Source organism: Podarcis muralis, chromosome 8 (genome assembly GCF_964188315.1).
Source record: "Podarcis muralis chromosome 8, rPodMur119.hap1.1, whole genome shotgun sequence".
Taxonomy (NCBI): Eukaryota; Metazoa; Chordata; class Lepidosauria; order Squamata; family Lacertidae; genus Podarcis; species Podarcis muralis.
Window position 1 is genome coordinate 7,801,695 of NC_135662.1, and position 23,580 is coordinate 7,825,274.

The window sequence follows — 23,580 nt, forward strand, 5'->3', positions numbered from 1 at the left end:
AACAAAAAAACGACTGAATAAGGAAATAAATGGAAATGCTCACAATTGTAAAGTTCTTATTGTTTTTCTCACATAGCCCTCTTATAGAAACAAGACTTAACGTTTTGTGAGGCTCTCCTTCCACAAAGACACACGATGAAATTCAAAATAGTGTTCCCTGTGTATCACCTTTAAAGGTAAAGGTAAAGGGACCCCTGACCATTAGGTCCAGTTGTGGCCAACTCTCGGTTTGTGGCGCTCATCTCGCTTTGTTGGCCAAGGGAGCCGGCGTTTGTCCACAGACAGCTTCCAAGTCATGTGGCCAGCAGGACTAAGCTGCTTCTGGTGAACCAGAGCAGTGCACGGAAACACCGTTTACCTTCCTGCCAGAGCGGTACCTATTTATCTACTTGCACTTTGACGTGCTTTTGAACTGCTAGGTTGGCAGGAGCTGGGACCGAGCAATGGGAGCTCACCCCGTCGCGGGGATTCGAACCACCAACCTTCTGTTCGGCAAGTCCTAGGCTCTGTGGTTTAACCCACAGCGCCACCCACGTCCCTGTGTATCACCTTTAGGAAGTGGGAAAAAAACTATCTGACTTGTTTGTCCTCACCTCAGCTTGTCCCCCACCTGTTTCCCATATTTGTATCTTTCCTTTTTGGCAGGTTTTGACCTGATGGGATTATTCAGTGTGAGGGAGATATTTGGAATGAAGGACAACGGAATCCACAGCTCTTATGTTCGGCTTGGCAGCTTCCCCATTGTCCAGAAAACAGAGTAAGATCTTTTCCTCAGTAAATAGAAGCCTTGACCAAAAGGAGACAATAAGGGATCTTTAAAGCATTTGCTACAAACAGCTGGGCCAACAGTAAATCTATAAGTAAAACCATAAATGAATATATTTGTAGGGAAGGGGGAATCTTGTTTGAAATTTGGATTGAGTACGAGCCCTTTGATTTTGGAAGCCAACAGAAACAGTGGCTCATTCCTTACAGCCAGCTGTGAACAGACTCTCCTTGCCAGAGGTTCTTTGTAGCCACTTTCATTTCCTATTTGCACAAGACACGTCCATTTAAGCTTCACCCTTTCCAGGCCAGGCTGCCAACCACCATTATAAAAGTAAAATGCCAAAACAGGGTGTTTCTGAACACCCGGTCGTTGATCTGTGCCCAGCACCAGAGGAGGTCCCAAGGTTTGGCAGCCAGTGTGGCAGTCTGCAAGCATCCAAGATTTGTGGGACTTCTATCAAGTCCTTCCACATTGTGTAAATTGAGAAGGAGCCTTCATAGACAGGAGTACGGAGAACTGTGTGGTTGTGATGGGTCATATAACCTGGTGCTCCTGGCTGCCAGATAGAATGCTCTTAAATACTGAGTTGAGCCAAAGGTTCTCAGATCAACTTTTGGCTCATTTTTTTTTTGGGGGGGGGTGTATAGATTTACTCCAAAGTGGGAGAAGGCTCAGGAAAATCCCAAGGCATTTAATAGATGAAATTGTGTGTGTGTTTATTTGTGTGGATTTAAAAAATAATAATATTGAATTGTTGTTATTGTTTATGTTTTTATTGTTAAAACACTTCGAGATTTTTTTATGGGAAGCAATGTATAAATGGAATAGACTCAAATAAATAAAACAAGCAAGCAAGCAAAAAAAACCAATCCAGTGTGTAAGTTCAGTTGGCTATGGATGTGGATTGATTCCTTGGAATAAAAATGGGAAATCCTGGATGGAAGGGGGGGCATGTAATGGAATATCCTTGAAGGGATAAGGCCAACTGGCTGGCACCTTGGGCAAAGGAAATAAGTCATGTTTCCTGTCTGGTAAGGAATGACTGGGAAAAACTTTGAAAAGGCACCATTCACACTGATGAATCTTCAACTAATCCAAATTTTGCAATCTGCCAGTTGGTTGGCAAATTGGATAGGATGGGGGAAATACCAGCTACTGCATTCTGCAGCTCTTGTTAAACTCTCTTCATTATTGAAGGTTGTGTATGGGATATTTTTTTCCAGAGGTATAAAGGTGTGATAGAGCTGCTGTTTTCCATTATACGTGCATCCCTTATTAACTGATGTGATCAATTAACTAGTTATTTACTTACTTGCAGTTCTACCATGACTTTCTGTGGTCAGATTGGTAGTGTTCCAAGGCAAGCAGAATCAGAGACCATAAAGGGAAAAGAATGAGTGGAATAAGGAAAAATATTATGATTATATCAGAAACAATGGATTTATTGTGCCACCACAGATCTTCGAACACCTTCTTGCCCAGATGTACACAGCCTAAATGCTTTCTTTCTCTTGCCCTCCCCCAGAGACGTCTTCCCACAAGGCCTTCCTGATGAATATGCCTTTGTCACCACTTTCAAGTTCCGCAAGGCTTCCAGGCGAGAAGACTGGTATATCTGGCAAATTATTGACAAATACGGCATACCTCAGGTAGGAGGTGTAACTCTTTCCAGTTTGTGGAACATGTTTTCTCCATTTACCTCCTGCTGCCCTTTCCATTTTGTTGTTGTTGCTGCTGCTGCTTTTATATTATTACTATTACTACTACTACTACAACTACTACTAATAATAGCAATAATATTTGAAACAAGGGTGTCCTGTCAGGAAGGCAGATCATGACTTACTCTTCCACGAGGCAGTGTGGACAGGTGCTTGGGGAGGGGGCAAACAATGTGTTTGGCATTCTACCTGTGTCCCCTAAGCTAGCCTGCTCTGCACCTCCTTAGCTATCTCAGGTATAGTGGATGGTATTGTCCGATTGCTAGTGTCAAAGCAAGATTCAGCTCCAGTCAAGTTGACTTCTATACATGGAATTGGGGAGGTGGCAAAATGTCTTGGCCCAGCCCTGGATTTTACCGCATTTCAAAACAAGGCATGGCCATTCAACAAGATGGAGCAACCTGTGTCAGATAGCACAGGATATATAAAAGCAGGAATTGGTGCAGCAAGGCTTAACCAAAAGTGGTGGTGGCATTAGGACTCTGTTTCAGGTAGCAAAAAATGATTTGGGTCAGAACATCACAATTTCCTAAAGCCAGCTATATTTCTGACTCCTTCACCACCACATATTGCTCAGGCAGGCCTTGGGCTGATTGACATCTGATGCCCTTTTAAACGCGTTGTGTGTGGGATGGGGTATTGTTTTGTTGTCGTTCTAACTTTATTATGTTTTTTGTATTGTAATTTTATGTTATTAACCACCCTGAGATCTACGGATGAAGGGTGGTATACAAGTTTAATAAATAATGATAATAATAAATAATAACTGATTAGGCCTTGTGGAAGACAGGAGGATGGAGTAGGTGGTGCTCAGGGCAGTCTTTACCTGGGGGTGTGGGGCACCTGGGCACTGAATTCTAGGGGGCTCCAGGCACCCACCACTGAAGCCGCCTAAGAGTATTGTATTGAGCTGCTTTGCGGCAGCGGGGTCAGTGGTACCTTTGACACAACTGATCACTCGTCGTCCACTTGCTAATGCTGCTGCAGGGAGAGCTCTCTGGAAAGTCTCGCTCACCAAAGCTGGGAGGAGGGGGAGTGACAGGAAAGAGGGAGAGACAGACAGAAAGAGAACATGCCTATTTAGCGATGGGAGCGCGCACAGGCTCTGGAAGAAGAACTCGTATATGTGCGCTTGCAACGGCCCTCCCAGCTCCTCTAGAAATAAGGTTGCTCCCACAATGAAAGGCTGCCCAAGATGGCTCTCCCACGCATGCACACAATGCCTGCCCATCTCATCTTTCAGACACGTCCCTACGACCGTAAGCGCATGCGTGGAGTCTTTACTCTGACTCCCAATGTGTTCTTTGTCTTCTTTAGAAAAGCTGGTTTTAAACAAAATGCACACACACACAAACTCCTTTTGGAGCCGCACAGGCGTGAGCACTATTTACCAAATGATAATAGTGACATAAAAAGGTAAAGGGACCCCTGACCATTAGGTCCAGTCATGGCCGACTGTGGGGTTGCGGCGCTCATCTCACTTTATTGGCGAGGGAGCCGGCGTACAGCTTCCGGGTCATGTGGCCAGCATGACTAAGCTGCTTCTGGCAAACCAGAGCAGCACACAGAAATGCTGTTTACCTTCCCGCCAGAGCGGTACCTATTTATCTACTTGCACTTTGACGTGCTTTCGAACTGCTAGGTTGGCAGGTGTGGGACCGAGCAACGGAAGCTCACCCCGTCGCGGGGATTCGAACCGCTGACCTTCTGATCGACAAGTCCTAGGCTCTGTGGTTTAACCCACAGCGCCACCTGTGACATAAGGCATAATAAAAGTTAATTTGGGGGCTAAACTAAATTTGGGGGCTCTGGGTGGATCTTTGCACCCCAGCGGTGCGTATGCTAAAGACGGCCCTGTGGTACTTTTGATCTGATCAAAATCATGGCTCTTTTTATATTCTTACAATGACCCACATCTGCCAGCCTGACATCCGTCCTGCAAACAATCTTGCGTTTTTACCATCGATTTGTGTATTCCTGCCCCCCCCCTCAAAGGTGTCTATCAGACTGGATGGTGAAAACAAAGCCTTGGAGTACAACGCTATCGGACTCACCAAGGACGCTGTGAGAGTGGTCTTTCGACATGGCCGCGTCAGTGACCTCTTTGATCGCAACTGGCATAAGATAGCGCTGAGCATCCAGTCTGACAGCGTCTCCTTGTACATCGACTGCAAGCTGGTCCAGACGCTGCCTATTGAAGACAGGGAAAATATTGACATCCAGGGGAAGACCGTGATTGGCAAGCGCCTCTATGACAGCGTGCCCATTGATGTAGGTACCAAGTATGCGGGTTTTCCAGTTAGGAAAAGGGATTGAGAGGGAACTAAAAGATCTGCCTGCTGAGCCATTCTACTGTGATGTTGTGATGACAAAATCTGTTTCTTCTTTGACATCGCTGATTTCTAGAGATGTCAGTCCATTAAATATATATACCTTGCCATTCGGTAAACAAACCAATTGCTCTTTAAAAGGAAAGGCAGTCCTTTTTATCTTTTCTGTCTGAGAATGTGAAATTTCAAATTTAGAAAGACGATATTCCAGAAAAAGTCAACGCACCAAAACCATAGTGGTTAAAATAATAATAGTCAAGTGGAAGCTTATCAGTATGTTGACATTTATTTGTTCTAAATATTTTGGCATGGATTTCAAAGGAGTCCTGTCACAGAGGGCAGGAATGGCCATTTTGAGATTCTGAGCACTGGATGATGAGAATGCCGGCCTTGCTATATTCTCCAAATTACTTTTGCACAATATACATGCCCATCCCCAGCTTCCACACCCAGTACAGTGTCAACATCCTTCACACTGATTCTAATTATCCACATACCGTCTACAGTCTACCTACATGTGTTGGACTTCCCAGCATATCTGGGCAGCATACTGTAGACATCTGTAGTTCTGTTCCCATGTTCTTTGATTTTGTGGGGATGTTGTATGTGTCCTGTATGAAGTTCTTCTCTGTTGCACATCACCCAGGTGATTGTGTGCCACAAAAACAAACCAAAAGGGAGCAAAGGCTGCTAGCTTGCTTCTTCGAGTGCTGACTTTCATGATTTCCTTTTTCCATAGTTTGACCTTCAGCGGATGGTTATTTACTGTGATTCACGTCATGCTGAACTGGAAACTTGCTGTGACATTCCCTCTGGGCCTGTAAGTTTAGATCCATTACATGTGTCTTGGTGTGTGTGTGTGTGTGTGTGTGTGTGTGTGTGTGTGTGTGTAAAAGAGTGTGCACATTCATTGAAATCTCCTATCCAGAATGAAGCTATATTCTGGAACTGTACATTAAGAACAATAATGAGGAGTAGTTTTTATAGTTTTATGGTTTTAACCTTTAAAGCCCTATACGGCCTAGGACCCTCGTACCTACAGGACCGCCTCTCCTGGTATGTCCCATGGAGGACCTTATGGTCTTCAAATAAAAACATCTTGGAGGTCCCGGGCCACAGGGAGGTTAGGCTGGCCTCAACCAGAGCCAGGGCTTTTTCGGCTGTGGCTCCAATCTGGTGGAACGCTCTGTCACAAGAGACTAGGGCCTTGCAGGACTTGACATCTTTCCACAGGGCCTGCAAGACAGAGCTGTTCCACCAGGCCTTTGGCCAAGGCACAGTCTGACCCCCTCCTTCGGTAATCCTCACAGAACTCTAGCCCAATGGTTGCCATTGATTTGATTTTGATTTGATTTTAGAATGAATTGATTTTAGAATGCATTTCAATTGATTGATTGTGATTTTATGTGAACTGTGTTGTTTTTATTGTTGTTGGCCGCTCTGAGCCCGGCTTCGGCTGGGGAGGGTGGGATATAAATAAATTATTATTATTATTATTATTATTATTATTATTATTATTATTATTATTATTATTGTCTCGTGGGGAAAAAGGAGATGGCAAATAGGTAGGATAATATTATGTTGGGGTCATGTCATTCATTATGCTTCATTATGGTCAATGGTCCTTTCAGAAGAGTTTAGAAGACTGCTGACAAGCCTTCATTTTTTTAATTGGAGGTAAAAGAGTAAGTTCTGCAGGTTGAAGTCTCTCCCCCCTCTCTCTCTCTCACACACACAAATGACTTAGATTGTGTGAAGCTTTTTCTTTAAAAACTAGCACTATCCTGTTGGGTGCCATTGATTCATTGACTTTCTCTGCTTTGCTACCATTCCCCCCCATTCTTTTATGCGTGTGTATACATTGGTCATAGTGGGACGCGGGTGGCGCTGTGGGTAAAACCTCAGCGCCTAGGACTTGCCGATCGCATGGTCGGTGGTTCGAATCCCCGCGGCGGGGTGCGCTCCCGTCGTTCGGTCCCAGCGCCTGCCAACCTAGCAGTTAGAAAGCACCTCCGGGTGCAAGTAGATAAATAGGGACCGCTTACCAGCGGGAAGGTAAACGGCATTCCGTGTGCTGCGCTGGCTCACCAGATGCAGCTTGTCACGCTGGCCACGTGACCCGGAAGTGTCTGCGGACAGCGCTGGCCCCCGGCCTCTTGAGTGAGATGGGCGCACAACCCTAGAGTCTGTCAAGACTGGCCCATACGGGCAGGGGTACCTTTACCTTTACTTTATACATTGGTCATACGGTGATCCCAGCCAATAAGAGAACATGCCGTAAACATGAGGGTGCCCGAAGACACATCATCGACCAGATTTTGCTAATGGTGATGTCATTGGGAAAAGTGAAAACCATTTAAATGGAAGGACAATATAACCTAATAAGTGAACATCTCTGTAATGCATCCTGCGAGAGGGGACAGCAAAAGGGAAGTGTTTATTTTGCGGGGTGGAGATCAAGAAAATGTGGGTAGGTTTCAGCTCAGCTGCAGTTAAACTGCAAATAATTTAACAAGAAACATGTTCCTGATATGTGTTATTCCTGACCTGTTCTGGCTACAGTGCCAAGTGACGGTTGTTACAGATGCTCCTCCGCTTGAAATAGCAACCACTGTTGGAAGCGAGCAGGTTGGCCATATCAAGACAGTCAACTGCTCCTGTCCACCTGGAGAAAAGGTATGCATTTGAATCGGAAGTGGTTTTTTCCCCTCCAAGTAAGGCTTTTATTGTAATAATCGAGATAAATATAATATTATGGCTTTATCAATGCTATTAACTCTGTACATGAGATTCTGTGCAGGTGGATTCTTCTACCAAAGGCCACCTTCCCACACATTGGAGACAGTTTTTAGATATGGGTTGTATATCAACATTGTGCTTTGTGAGGTCTATGCCTTATGACTACTGCCCTAAATATTCTCTCCTGGAAGGAAGTTGGGCATAATAAGGAGAGCAAATTTTCTGAGAATTCAAACAGAAAGAAAGAAAGAAAGAAAGAAAGAAAGAAAGAAAGAAAGAAAGAAAGAAAGAAAGAAAGAATTAGTAGGAAGTAATAGTCTCTATTGTGCAAACTTATCCTAGTCATCCTATATTAATTTATTCTCATGGTACTCATGTTAGGTAGGCAAGTGGTCATATTGAGGGATCTCAGGATGAGGGCTAGTATATTATCTAAGATAATAAAGGGGTAGTCAATCTTTTTTTGTGTGTGTGTTAAAGATTTATTGATTTTCCATCTTCAAAACAAATATCCAACATCAATACTAAACATTGGTTTTTCACACACACCCCATGTTGACTTCCCTCAGCTTCCATTTCTGGTTTATTACATCAAATGATACGTTCTGCTATTTATATACAATACTATGTTATCACAATGTTATATGCCTTGTTTTACGTAAATAAAATTGGAAATGTTTATTTAAATCCTGCCAACGAGTCCATTTTGTTTTAATGTTTCTGCAAATATATTGTAAAAGGTTCCCATTCTTTTTCAAAGTCCCTGTTGTCCTTTTCTCACAGTTTGTCCGTTAACTTTGCTAACTCTGCATAGTTCATCCATTTTTCTTGCCATTTTTCTTTAGATGTTTCATTGTTTCTCCAGTCTTCCAATATTGTGCTATTAGAATTCCTGCTGCTGTTGTAGCAAACATAAATAATGTCCGTTTTTCTTTCAGCAGCTCTTGTCCTAAAATATCTAACAAAAAAGCTTCTGGTTTTTTTTTAAAAAACAAATGTTATTTTAAACATTCTTTTCAATTCATTGTATATCATTTCCCTTTTTTTTTTTTAATATAATCTCGCAATCCCACCACATGTGATAAAATGTACCTTCTGGGGGTAGTCAACCTTTTTATACCTACCCCCCACTAATGCATCTTTCTTGATGGTAAAGGTTCCTTACTGCCCACCAGTGCTCGATGGAAGGAGGATTCAGCTTGTGCCGTAGAACCCCCTACCGCCCACCTAGAATCCCAAAACACCCATGGGGGTGGTAGGAACCAGGTTGACAACCCCTGATCTAAGGCAATGTACTTATGTATTGCATGGTTGCTAACATGAGCAATTAAGGCTATATTAATGTGATGGAAGCAATGAGAAATTATGTTGATAAATAATATTTCTCTCTCATTTCAGGGGGAAAGAGGTCTACCTGGGTTTGAAGGTCTCAGAGGCCAGAAGGTTAGTTTTGCCTGAGGGACCAACAAGACTTCTATTTTATTATTTATTTATTTTAAAAAAACTTGATCAATTCAAGTTAAGTAGCTTCTGAATCCGAAACAGAATATGGGCTCTAATTGGGCTGCAATTTTATTGTGGGAAGGAAACAGATATGTAGCTGCATTGCTGCCATGAGTTCCCGTTTTCACAACAGTTTCCTCTTAGCTTATAAAATGCCATGGCCCTGGAAATTCTCATACATGCACACTTCCATCACACTCACACTGCATGATGGGTTCCATGGGCCATTGGATTTTAAGCATATTGTGCTACCTGTTGCCTGGTTCATTGGCTTCCAGCAGACAACAAACCTCAGTAGCAGAATTCCACAACAATATACTCAAGATAATTTTTGGGCATGTATAATATCCAGGCCCTGGAAGCTTTCAGGCATGTTGTTCTTGGCATCCATTGACTTGAGAGACAATGGAGTGTGCCCCTGGTGGTGCGATAAAACAGCTGCAATCCTGGGCAGTGTGTATGGAAGTCCAAGACTGCCCATACAAGAACACCCTGCTCTCTCAGCCTCGGAGTCCTGTAGTGATTTCATGTTCTTTATTGCAGCTTGTAAAACAGTGATTGAATTGCCCCCCCAAACTTCAGGCTTTTATATACATCAATTACACAATGAGTCCCGTCTGATTGGCTGATTCTGCTTCCCTCCTGGAGCCTGACTGGTCTTTTCCTGCAGGCCAATTATTTGTTGCATTCTACGATCCTACCAGCCTAATAGGCTGATTAACTTCCTCCTGAAGCCTGATTGGTCTTCTTCTGCAAGCCAATCAGTTGTTGCATTCTAGGATCCTATTTGCCTGTTGTTCTAGAATCCAAGCTTAGTACATAACACTGATGTAGTCCAAAGGAAAGCAGAGCAATATGTTTGGCACCAGCTTGGCTGTAGGAATTGCCAGAAGGAGACGTACAAGGCACCATCCAAACCTCTTAGGGACTCCACTCCCGATTTGTGTAGGGTTTACCTTTTAGCCTTTTCTTCTCCTGGAGATATACTGCAATGCAGTGGAGGTTTAGGATCCAAGTTTTCCTTCTCCTAGATGGGCTACCTTCCCAGGTTGCCAAGCCCCATCTATCCTCCACTTCCTTCTATAGCATGTGCAGAAACAGATTTCTTGGCCGTTGGACTAAGTATCGGTGCCGTCCGCTCAGTCTGCCAGAGCCTGTCTTTGCATGCAGTGGAAGTCCCTAACTCACCAAGAACTTGAAATCCATTGGCTTCCCTCACCTTGTTTAGCCGGCCAGTCGAAGAGAGAGCTGAGTACAGGGTGGGGACCAATGGTGGATATAATATCCCAGGAGGAGCATGATGTGTCCCCCACCAGAGGTACTAGAGCCAGTGTGGTGTAGTGGTTAAGAGCGGAAGATTCGTAATCTGGTGAACTGGGTTCGCGTCTCCGCTCCTCCACATGCAGCTGCTGGGTGACCTTGGGCTAGTCACACTTCTCTGAAGTCTCTCAGCCCCACTCACCTCACAGAGTGTTTGTTGTGGGGGAGGAAGGGAAAGGAGAACGTTGGCCGCTTTGAGACTCCTTAAGGGGAGTGATAAAGCTGGATATCAAATCCAAACTCTTCTTCTTCTTCTCTAACACCCCATACGTCTCACTGGATGTCACAGAACGATAGAGAGAAAATGAAGGCTTGCTTTTCTTATAACATGAAATGCTCCAGCTAAAGAGTTAAGCATCCTCTTTTTGCTGGTTGGCAAGAGAAGAGGGAGAATGCACTTTTTAGAAGCAAGGTTATCCATTGGTTTAAAGCGGTATAGAGCTGCAGCTTTGTTTCCACCGTCCCCCATTTCCATTTAAAGCAGCCACAGGACTGGGCCTTGCATCTCTCCGGCTCTATAAATAGAAGCTTCCCATTTTAATCAGTGACAGTTTAACCGATGAGAGTCCCTTTGCACAATGACATGAGAAATTACAGTAAGAGCCGAACCAGGGGCTGGCAGCAATAGAGCAGGGTGCATTTTAAATGGCTGCCATTTCCCCAAGTGTATGGATCCAGTGATGGCCTCTAGAAATGCTAATGTATCAGTTTAATATAAGTGAAATGGAATTCTTTATCGGGGCGCCTGGGATGGAAGCGAGCCTTTCAGAAGCTGATTATATTTAGGATGCCCCATCTCTCCTCTAAAATGGTCCAAGAGATGAGTGCTGATTCCTGCTTAGCACACAGAGTGGATTATCCGCCTACATCTCTGTTTAGCGGCATTGAGTGGTTCCTCTTGACACTCATGTAAAAAGCCTTCTTTTAAAAATTGGAGAAAAAAGAGACCTTCTGACATTACTTTTTCTTTTCTATGAGCAGCCTGGAAAAAAAATTAATAATAATAGAGAGACTTGCTGTGGGTGATCGGCTTTTTTGCAAACAGTTTTGCAGGTTGCAAATGGAACAGGAAACAGAGAAATGCACTTTTATTTTCCTATTGCATCACATGCTTTCTTTGTTACATTGTTAAAGGGCCCACTTTGGAACCAATAATTTTATGCACGTGTGCTCACACTTTTGAGTATTGCACACAACATGTTGAGGAACTGCAGCTCAGTGGTAGAGCACATATTTTCATGCATAAAATCCAGGTTCTCTTCCTGACATCTGCAGTTTCAAAGATTGGATAGTAGCTCTGTGAAATACCACCATTTGAGACTCTAGAAAGCTTCTGCCAGTCAGAGTAGACAGGATTGGGTTGATATACAGACTGATACTGCTCTAAGGCAGCTTCTGTCTGACATCATAAGAACATAAGAAGATGCAAAAAAGCCCAGCCAAAGGCCCACCTGTTCCAGCATCATGTTCTCACAGTGGGGAGGATGAATGTACAAATGATATACTGACAAAAATAATGGCAGCAAATTGCAGACTGAAAAAGGATAGCAGGCAATACAGACCATATTTACCTTTCTGATTTCCATTCCTGTTTGCAGATGGAGACACAAGCTGACACAATTTCTGAGACTTTTCCCCATTCTGATGAAATTCTCAGATGTCCCTACTAATCGGTCTAATAAAAGTCAGGGGTGGGGATTCTTGCATTTTGTACACTTGGCCTAACACTTGTTCTTTTTTTTTGTCAAGGGAGAAATTGGACCAACTGGACTTCCTGGCCCAAAGGGAGAAAGAGGAGAACCAGTAAGAACATTGATCAGAGCTCAGACATTCTGGATTGTTTCCTTCCCTGTTCTAACATTACCACGTGCTAATAACAATAGGCATGTAATACTAAACTAGGGATCACAAATAACACCTGGTTGACGTGTAACTAGATTCTGGATCCAGGACTCAAAGTTTTATCTGTGAATTATCGATGCAGGACTCTGAAGAGCTAACCAACAATAAAAAGGGGGAAAACAAAGTAGACAAGGTTTGAAAATGACTGCATGCACTTGAAATAATTGTTCTGCAGTTCAACCACTGCTATGCAGCAGTAACTTTGCTTTCAAATCTCATCTACTGGATTCTTAATTTATACCTCCAGTGAAAGAAATCCCATGCTGTGACTTCTAGGGTCACTCAGCTATTAAGTCCCATCATGTTCCATCAAGGACTGCTTCTTCTATACCTTCCTTTTCCATTGGGCTACTCGTGTTTGAGATCAACTGACATTATCATTGGTTTTCCCTTAGCTGCTCTCAGAACATCCATTGGTAGTGATAGCTCACTGTGAGATTTGTGAGAATTCTTGTGCTATAGTTATTGTGTTAACTGTAGATTTATTCTCTCCATTTAGGGTGGAGGAGGAGACGGCTGGGCACAGAAAGGAGAAAAGGTATGGTCATACTCAAAGCTGGGTAAACTCTAAAAATATTAACAGTGCAATTATTATTATTATTATTATTATTATTATTATTATTATTATTATTATTATCACCCCCTTTCTCCAAGGAGCATCCATGGTGCTCCTAGTTTCATTTTCTCTCCACAACAATCTTATGAGCACCAGAATTTTTGACAGTAAATATGATTTTATGTTAGATTTCTCCCATGCGTGTATGCAGTTTTACCTAATTCACACATTTTTGCAAATGATTTCCCCTAATGCAATGCATTGTTTTTATTTGTCATTTTCATGAATAGGATTTGTATGCCCATGTTCCCTTAATATATATACTTTTGTCCTTCTCTCTCTCTCTCTCTCTGTGTGTGTGTGTGTGTGTGGTTGGAGAACTGTGTCAAAAAATTCAGAGGAGCATAAATTTTGACTGATAGCTGGCATTCAAGCTTGTGTGTTGCTTACTGGGTAACTTCATTTCAAAAGCAAACAAAATAGAATTTCTACTCCATCCGTAATTGGGTCCCTTCATATTGAAATTAACCTAGATTGAACCCTTGAGGCCTGCCTACCATGGAGCTAGGTGTAAACTGTCTTGTTTTAGAGGAAGCCTGGGTGGTAGTACAAGAGTTTCTTAGGCACCTATTGGGATCAGCTGGGAGGTTTGAAAGTCCTCTGTGTGGGCAGAGTTCCCTTATTTCTCCCGATTAGTTTAAACACACACAGTATTTCAAAACCTGGGCTGTTAAAACTGGCAAAGACTAAGTACTGTATGAGGTTTTGTCTGCTGCATCTGTACAAAATAGCATCAAATGGGCACCAAAGAGGGTGAAGGCAACAATTGATCTGATTTGCGAGCATCCAGATGTGTCGTTTTAGTCCTTTTGCGTCTAGAAAGTTCCTGGGACAGCTCTCCAGCACCCAAGGAGGTACTTCAGAAAATACGCAGCTGCTGGCCACATCTTGCCAACATCTGTCTGGCAGGTTTGGCATCAGCACACATGTGTGCTTGTGCCAAGCACAGCTACTGCTTTCTTTTTGCTTAGAAAAAGAACTGAGCGCCTCTTCAAAATGCAAAAAGGATTTTGGATCTGTGGAGCGTTCAGCTGCAGCTGTATTACAGACTCGCTCTCACGCTCTCTCTGGCTGAATTGCCACCTAATGCTATTGACCTGTTCTTTGGTTCTGACATCAGGTGTGGGTGTTTTTATTTATTTATTGCTTTGGGGGAAAAGGCTTTCTTTGACATTCTAGAGATACACAAAAGGCCCCAAGAAAAGTTGCTGGTGTTGACGGAACACTCTGTTCTTCCCTTGAAATTCCTTTGAAGTTTCTTTGAAGTAGCAGCTAAGGTTGCTGAGAAAATGAACCAGCCCACCAAAACCCTAGCTACCTGATGTAGCAAAAGATGTTTCTTGAGCTTTGGACTCCAGGGATCTGCTGTTTGTTCCCTTCCAAATACAGAGGACAGATAGCTTCTTCCTCTCAAAATCACCCCTTCCTTCACTGTTTGGATTGTGTCTTTTGTCAGCTCTGACAACTGTGGGGAAGAAGGTTCTGGATTATAGGACTTCTTCCTGAACCTAGACCCAAAAGGAGCTGTACCATCCATGGTTCTTCTTAGCCTGACAGCAGCATGAGGATGATCAGAACATTTCAGCCTTTGAAAATAAATGGGAATGCATCTATCAGAATTAGCACCAAAATTTAAAACATAGTTCTTGGCTCATTTTTTTTTAAAAAATAAGAAATGTATCTAAAATGATGTCTTTGGAGGGAAAAAAATGGAAAGGTATCTTTTTAAGAGACAATACATTCAACACTGTGCATTGAAGTATATATTTAAATGAATAGTTGTTGTTATTTAGTCGTTCAGTCATTTCCGACTCTTTGTGACCCCATGGACCAGAGCACACCAGGCACTCCTGTCTTTCACTGTCTCCCACAGTTTGGTTAAACTCATGTTGGTACCTTCGAGAACACTGTCCAACCATCTCGTCCTCTGTCGTCCCCTTCTCCTTGTGCCCTCCGTCTTTCCCAACATCAGGGTCTCTTCCAGGGAGTCTTCTCTTCTCATGAGGTGGCCAAAGTACTGGTGCCTCAGCTTCAGGATCCATCCTTCCAGTGAGCACTCAGGGCTGATTTCCTTCAAAATGGATAGGTTTGATCTTTTTGCAGTCCACGGGACTCTCAAGAGTCTCCTCCAGCACCGTAATTCAAAATAAATGTATATTCCATGTATATATTTACAGAGTCATGTGAACATGCAATGGGATAGGTTTATGAATAATGTCAGGAAGATTTGGGGCATCACGTGGCAGGACAGAGTCTCAAAGAAAGTTGTGCTCTCCCAAGCCGACATTCCCAGCATATTCAAACTGCTGTCTCAGTGACAAGTATGCTGGTTGGTCATGTCCACAGAATGGAAGATGGCAGGAACCCCTATGGGGGGCTGGCTTCAGGCACCAGGCCAATTGGCAGACCAACTCTGTGTTACAAGGTAAAGGTAAAGGGATCCCTGACCATTAGGTCCAGTCGTGGTCGACTCGGGTTGCGGCGCTCATCTCGCTTTACTGGCCGAGGGAGCCGGCGTACAGCTTCTGGGTCATGTGGCCAGCATGACTAAGCCACTTCTGGCGAACCTGAGCAGCGCACAGAAACACTGTTTACCTTCCCACCGGAGCGGTACCTATTTATCTACTTGCACTTTGACGTGCTTTCGAACTGCTAGGTTGGCAGGAGCAAGGACTGAGCAACAGGAGCTCAACCTGTTGCGGGGATTTGAACCGCCGACCTTCTGATCGGCAAGTCCTAGGCTCTGTGGTTTAACCCACAGCACCACCCACGTCATGTCCTCAAATGTGACATAGAGGCTGGCAACATCAACCTCCCCCCATGTGGGAATTGCTTGCAGATGACCACAGTGCTTGGAGACAGGCAGTCAAATCGTGCAGCCACAGCAGTGAGCAAAGAAGGAATGGCTGTGGGGAAGAACACAGAATGAAACAACACGATGTTACATCTTCAGCAGCACAACCAGATGCCTTCATCTGCCCCAGCTGCAACAAAACATGTCTCTCCCATATCAGTCTCTACAGCCACAGCGTATGTTGCAGCCTTCTAAGAGTTCACTCCCAAAAGGCACACTCCTCTATTGTCTCCTGAAACAGATGGATGCCAGCAAATATCTGTTCATTGCTTGGCGCGGCAGCACTTGTAGCATAACAACAGAGAAGGTTCTCACCTTGGAAATAGTTCTGAAAGTAGCATTGCCCTCTGAAACCTTCTTCCACCTTTGGCATTTGGGCAGCTACTACCATCAGCCTGGTAGCAAAGGGGACCCAGGAAGTTGTGATGGCTGATGTTTGAAAAGGAAACGCTTTGCTTCTCTGTCCTCACTGTTTACACTAGGAGTGGAGAACCTGGTAACCTCCAGATGTTGATGGATCCCTGACAATTGACCAACAACATCTGGAGGAGAACCGCTTTGGCTAACCGTGGCTTAAAATGACAGCAGCAATAACATGATTGTTTGAGAAGAGGGGAAGCGAGGTCCCATCTCTCTATGTCATGTTTATGAATGGTTATCATAGGCTTCCCCATGAATATATGACAGCGAATTTCTGGAATTTGTTGAATATTGACTTGTTAGAGACAAATGTGTGGGTGTCCAGATATATCCCCTTCTGCTGCTCCCCTATGCCCTCATCCAGCAAATTAAAACAGTGGGGGCACACGTATTTCAGTTCTGTTCCATTTTATCTGTTTTAGCCATAGGCCATAACAGAGTTCGAGATACAAATTAGGGCCATCAATTTCAAACATGGCAAGAATTAACATGTCAGAAATCACGGAGCTACAACAATAGTAAAACATCAGAAATCCAATTTGCAGTCTACGACGTGCACGTCATAAAATATCTTGGGCTGCCGTAGAAAAATTAGCTACATTATCCCTTATTACTATTGGCAAGTAAGTTGTTATTTCATCTTTGCAATACGCTTTTGCCTAGCATCTTCAGAAATGGGGCAGTGAGATATATAATGAGGATTTTCTTCTATTGTTTCTGTTGTATCCTCTTTTTAGATGCAATGGAGAGAGAGAGAGAGAGAGAGAGAGAGAGAGAGAGAGAGAGAGAGAGAGCATATTGTGATAGCATATATTAAGTTAATGAATCTGTGGTATTCTAAACCAGGTGGAGGCTTTCACTGGAGGAAAAATGTGGAAATAATGGATAAATATGTTTTGAACCCGTGATTAAATTAGGACCAGTCTCCTTTCATTATATTTCTGGGACCTGCCCAAATATAGAGGGCTTTTTGAGGCAATCGTTCTCCTCAACACATCATCAAGGCAAGCAACAGACTTTAGGGCCCTTCAGCTCAGATTGGCTCATGTGACCATGGGAAGAATTCTGCTTGGACAGGCCCAAGGCCCATTTCATCCAGTATCCATATACCATCACAGAGCTGCAGTCCCCAGAGTTCCCTATATTACTCTGGGAATGATAGATCTGCGAGTGGAATTGGGAAGTCTTCTAACAACCCTCAGTGCCCTTAACAAACTACAGCTCCCAGCATTCTTTGAGGGAAGCCATGACAGTTTAAAGTGGTGTCGTAGTACTAATGGATGGTGAGAATGTCACCTAAGGCAGGTGTCACAATGGCCAGGTTGGATGTATCTGCATTTCATCTTTTTTCTGAGCCAATCATGGATCTCTATCTCCCACAGCTTCCATCTTTAGACCAGGGAGTTGTATACAGGTGAATTCCTGTGTCACGACATTGCAATAAGAAAACTCTGCCCTCTCTAGCAAGTCTTCAAGTTTTCAGAAGAACTCACATACTCAGAAGTCACAGTTTCATACTTAGATAAAAGAAATGAGCTTTAGTTGATTATTTAAAAAAAAAAATGCTGTAATTACAGGGTTTTAGTTTTAGTTTTATTCACTGGCTTCTGTGACCCAGAATAATGAGCACATAATTGTTTCAAGACCGCATAATTGTGCATCTCAGCAGCCGAACTCTCAGCACTGCAGGAATCGCAGGGCTTGCTCGCCTGCAGTTTTATTTTGCTTTGCATCACTTTGGAGAACAGTGCAGCTGTCTCTATTTCTGCTTTACTGCTTCGCCGGTAAGGATGAAAATCCTTTCTGGGGCTCCACTGACACCTGCTGGCTGCTTTGGCTCTGTGAAAATCTTTTTCCTATGGACCTTTCAAGCGATTATCTGGGTGGTTTGAAATTTTGTCTAAAGTTCAGGTACATGAATCAATTTGGGAAGAACTTTCTTTTCTTTTAAGGAACTGAACCTAATCTGGAGCGAGGGTCTGACCATGAATCTCCAATATTACTAAAGAGGCGGAATGGTGAGGGTAATAAATTTAGATTCAGCATTGTTCCTCCCCTATCTAGCAGCTGGACAGGGAAGGATGATTTCTAACTCAGAAGCGAGCTTTCTTCTTTTTTCTCTTTTCTGGTCTTCTTCCTTCTATCCTCCAGGGTTTGGTGTGAGGATTTGGAAGGGGAGATAGTAAATACCATCAAGTGAAAAGGGATTCGAAGTGTAAATCTGCAGCAGTTCACAGCTCCTGTTGATGCTCAGGGTCCATTGGGAATCCTAGTTTTTTATACACAGAATTTATAGCACAGAGAAAAAGAGTGCGCTCTGGGAAGCACATAGAAAAAGAAACATATATTCCATGAGGACCTTTTCTTTAAAAAAAAAACACAAACTGAAGTGGAAATGTGGAGAGCTGGACTGAAGACTGGGGAAATAAGAAACTGAGAGAATCAAAAAAGGGAAGATCCTGTTTTATTTCACCCCCAATCACAGTTCCTCAGAGTCCTTGTTGTTCATCAGGACTCATTCCAGAATACCCCCAGGCTTCCAAAGCAGAATCTTGGGCAGCAAAGGGAGTGATCTGGGATGGAAGACAACCCAGGAATATCTAAAAAGCACTGGAAAAGGAATGCAGATAAAAGCTGCCCGAACGGTGAGAAGCTGGAAAATAATTTTGATGACATCAAGCACACAGCTCTTGTTGAGCGAGGAGCACTTTGAGAAGCAATGAGGCAGGCGACAAAGACAGGAGGGCTTATCAGATCTTCAGAAGGCCCCTATCGAAATTGGATGAAGTGGAGAGAGAGGTTTTCTTCCCGTCTTTTCATACTAGAACCCAGAACCCAATAAAGTCAAAGGATGAGAGATTCAGGAGAGACAAAAATAAAGTATTTCTTCATGGAGCACATAGTTAAGCTATGGAATTACAGTGGTACCTCGGGTTACATACGCTTCAGGTTACATACGCTTCAGGTTACATACGCTTCAGGTTACAGACTCCGCTAACCCAGAAACAGTGCTTCAGGTTAAGAACTTTGCTTCAGGATTAGAACAGAAATTGTGCTCCGGCGGCACGGCAGCAGCAGGAGGCCCCATTAGCTAAAGTGGTGCTTCAGGTTAAGAACAGTTTCAGGTTAAGTATGGACCTCCAGAACGAATTAAGTACTTAACCCAAGGTACCACTGTATTGCCTTCAAGATGGCCCGTGCCTTGGGGATATTAATGGAGGATAAAGCTATTGATGACTGCTAGCAATGAATGCCATGTACTGTATTTTAATATTTTGTTGGAAGCTGCCCAGAGTGGCTGGGGAAGCCCAGCCAGATGGGTGGGGTATAAATAATAAATTATTATTATTATTATTATTATTATTATTATTATTATTATTATTATTATTATTACTGTGACAGATCAATGGTCCATCTGACTGACAGTGGCTGTCCAGAGTTTCAGACAGGAGCTTTCCCCTGCCCTACTCAGAGAGGCCCAGGATTAAATTTGGGACCTTTTGCAAACAAAGGAGATGTTTCACTACAGAGCTCCAGCTCTTCAGCTCCAGCTCAGAGGGCTGCCTTCTAGTTCTCCTTTAAAATGTTAAAAAACTGAGCCCCTGCCAGCTGCAGGTGACTCAGTTGCTTAGGTTTTTGAAAACATAACTGAGAATGCCCTTGGGAGAAGGAAGGTGGCTCTTCTCATGAGCCTAAGGGGCAGCCATTTCAGTGCTTCGTGTACAAACACTGGACCACAGAGGGAGAAAATACACGGAAGCACTGGCAGAAGAGAACAAGAAAATGGTAGCTGTGCTATGCATTGGGACCCTGACTGCATATCGATCTGAAAAAAGCACATGCCATCCTAATAGATAACACTTTATTTTTTAGTTGTTGTTGTTTAGTTGTTTAGTCGTGTCCGACTCTTCATGACCCCATGGACCAGAGCACGCCAGGCACTCCTGTCGTCCACTGCCTCCCGCAGTTTGGTCAGACTCATGTTTGTAGATTCGAGAACACTGTCCAACCATCTCGTCCTATGTCATACCCTTCTCCTTGTGCCCTCCATCTTTCCCAACATCAGAGTCTTTTCCAGGGAGTCTTCTCTTCTCATGAGGTGCCCAAAGTATTGGAGCCTCACGATCTGTCCTTCCAGTGAGCACTCAGGGCTGATTTCCTTAAGAATGGATACGTTTGATCTTCTTGCAGTCCATGGGACTCTCAAACTTATTTATTAGTAATGAGCATTAATAGTTTCATTTTGCATTTTTTGTAACATTTATTTTTGTTTTCTGTATTTCCCTTGAGTTTCCTGTATACTGCCTGCTATCTTCTATTCTATGGACATGACTAACCAGCATATTTATATTCAGTGGTGTAGAAATGGCCTAAATAAAAATAAATAGTTGCATTCCCAGTTGCAACAATTTTAAAATGCAACATTGAAAACAGTTTGAAACTTGCAGTAAAAAATGGACCATTGCAAAATCGTTGTTGAGACAGTGGTACACATTATCTAACCAAATCCAATACTCTCCCCTTCTCCAGGTATTAAACTCAAACTCAACATTCATAATCAGTATTTTGAAAATCTGTGTTTCAGCATTCCATAAGTGGGAAAATAGAATTTCAAATCAATTTGATATAATGTTCAGTTACTGCAAGCGAATATATGTTAGAAAAAATGATTAAGAATACATATTTGTTGTTGTTTAGTCGTTTAGTCGTGTCCAACTCTTCGTGACCCCATGGACCAGAGCACGCCAGGCACTCCTGTCTTCCACTGCCTCCTGCAGTTTGGTCAAACTCATGCTGGTAGCTTCGAGAACACTATCCAACCATCTCGTCCTCTGTCGTCCCCTTCTCCTTGTGCCCTCCATGTTTCCCAACATCAGGGTCTTTTCCAGCGAGTCTTCTCTTCTCATGAGGTGGCCAAAGTACTGGAGCCTCAGCTTCACGATCTGTCCTTCCAGTGAGCACTCAGGGCTGATTTCCTTAAGAATGGATGTGTTTGATCTTCTTGCAGTCCATGGGACTCTCAAGAGTCTCCTCCAGCACCATAATTCATAAGAATACATATACACCCTACAATTATTAATGCTCTGTAAACTTGTGTATCAGCATGAATCCCAGGGTCATAAGAATTGTTCTTCTCTTTAACAATCTCTGTTTTCTATTCATCTCATTTTCTTCTACTGATTGGCCTCGCATGGAAGCTTGTATGGCATCAGTATTGCCTAATTGTTTAAATTAGAATGAAGTGCAGTTGGTAAGCTGGACTCTCCTCCTCCCATATTTTTGACAAATGTTCCAAGGCCAACAATTTGTTGTGAAGAATCACTTCACCCCTGGTAGAAAGTCAACTCTCTCTTTGGCGCTGCCTTTGCCAAGATACTAATAGCATTTTAATCTAATTAACCTAATAGGTTTCTGCACCTGGGTTTTCAAGAGGGCAATGATTTGTGCAGCTCCCGTGTAGCAGCTTTGAACATTCATCATAACTGTTTATTGCAGCGGTATCAACAAATTGTTGTTGAGTGCATAGTGCTTTTGCAAACAGGAATGCAATTAATATAGTAGAGAGAGAGAGAGAGAGATGAATTGGCTCTTTCATGAACTTGAAATCTGCAGGAAACTTTGGGATCAGTTATAAGTTAATGACTCTAATGGGTGCCATTGTTTTACTATGAAACGTTTGGCCTAATCCATAAATAGTAACCAATGGACCTGATCTGTATTTACTAGGAGAAGGTGAATAACTTTATGCATACCTTCCAATAATACTCAGATAAAAATAAAGTTGTTTATTAGATGTAATGTTAATGAAATGAATGCTATTAATGTGCAATATTTTTGCGAAGCAGATAGTTTCAGCCTCTAGACCAGACATGGCCAAACTTTGCCCTCTAGCTGTTTTGGGACTACAATTCCCATCATCCCTAGGTAACAGGACCAGTGATCAGGGATGATGGGAACTGTAGTTCCAAAACAGCCGGAGGGCAAAATTTGGCCATGCCTGCTCTAGACCATGGATGATTCCAACCAAAATGACATCTCTGAAGCTGCTACCTGCATTTAAGAATGCAAGAAAACAGCAATTTCTGCTCCAACCTACATCCCTCACAATCAGCACTGTTTCCATTCTGCTGCAGTTTGCTTTCCACCAAATACTACATTATTTGTCTCAGTATCTGCTATATATTGTAGTTAGTGCGGTTTATTTATTTAAATGAAAAGGAGACTTCAAAACAATGTAATCAACCATGTCTTGTTTGGGGAAGTGAAAACATCAACATTGTGAAGGAATAAAGTCTGTTTGGGTTTCCTTGCGACAGCTATTTATATATCCAAAACCTTGTACATTAATTGCATTCTTGCAATTAATATCATGTACAGTTTGGGCCTGTTAAGGATTACTGCCACAGCCCCTTCATACAGTCACACATTATAGAGTGCTCTGGTCCTTACCTGCAATATGCTGTAATTATTCTGCAGCTAAAGGTAAAGGTAAAGGTACCCCTGCCCGTACGGGCCAGTCGTGTCCGACTCTAGGGTTGCGTGCTCATCTCGCTCTAGAGGCCGTGAGCCGGCGCCATCCGAAGACACTTCCGGGTCACGTGGCCAGTGTGACGAAGCTGCAGCTGGTGAACCAGCACCAGCGCAGCACACGGAAACACCGTTTACCTTCCCGCTATAAAGCGGTCCCTATTTATCTACTTGCACTTAAGAGTGCTTTCGAAATGCTAGGTGGGCAGGAGCTGGGACCGAATGATGGGAGCTCACCCCGCCGCGGGGATTCGAACCGCCGACCATATGATCGGCAAGTCCTAGGCACTGAGGTTTTACCCACAGCGCCACCTGCGTCCCTATTCTGCAGCTAGTATGCCAAATTTGGCTTTTGTGGTTCAATATAGCCTAGAAACCTACCATTAACCTCCAGTAGGCTGTTGACACTTCCAAAAAAATCCTCAAGAGCTGTCATGTATGAAATGTGCACAGCCTGGGAGTCATTTTGGACTCACAGCTGTCCATGGAGGCACAGGTCAATTCTGTGTCCAGGGCAGCTGTTTACCAGCTCCATCTAGTATGCAGGCTGAGACCCTACCTGCCCGTGGACTGTCTCGCCAGAGTGGTGCATGTTCTAGTTATCTCTCGCTTGGACTGCTGCAATGCGCTCTATGTGGGGCTACCTCTGAAGGTGACCCGGAAACTACAACTAAGCCAAAATGCAGCAGCTAGACTGGTGACTGGGAGCGGCCTCGAAGACCACACAACACTGGTCTTGAAAGATCTACATTGGCTCCCAGTACGTTTCTGAGCACAATGCAAAGTGTTGGTGCTGACCTTTAAAGCCCTATATGGCCTCGGTCCAGTATACCTGAAGGAGCGTCTCCACCCCCATCGTTCTGCCCGGACACTGAGGTCCA

The 23,580-nt window shown here is 43.4% G+C and overlaps 1 protein-coding gene across 1 annotated transcript in view; it reads left to right on the forward strand.

The window, feature by feature from the left end:
* COL22A1 (collagen type XXII alpha 1 chain) overlaps positions 1–23,580 on the forward strand; it is a 195,080-nt gene that overhangs the window by 66,898 nt on the left and 104,602 nt on the right. Inside the window, exons 5-12 of the mRNA XM_077932713.1 lie at positions 646–757; positions 2,295–2,418; positions 4,483–4,758; positions 5,557–5,637; positions 7,380–7,493; positions 8,955–8,999; positions 12,129–12,182; positions 12,781–12,819. Coding sequence (XP_077788839.1) covers positions 646–757; positions 2,295–2,418; positions 4,483–4,758; positions 5,557–5,637; positions 7,380–7,493; positions 8,955–8,999; positions 12,129–12,182; positions 12,781–12,819 — 845 coding nt within the window. The remainder of the gene's footprint in view (positions 1–645; positions 758–2,294; positions 2,419–4,482; positions 4,759–5,556; positions 5,638–7,379; positions 7,494–8,954; positions 9,000–12,128; positions 12,183–12,780; positions 12,820–23,580) is intronic.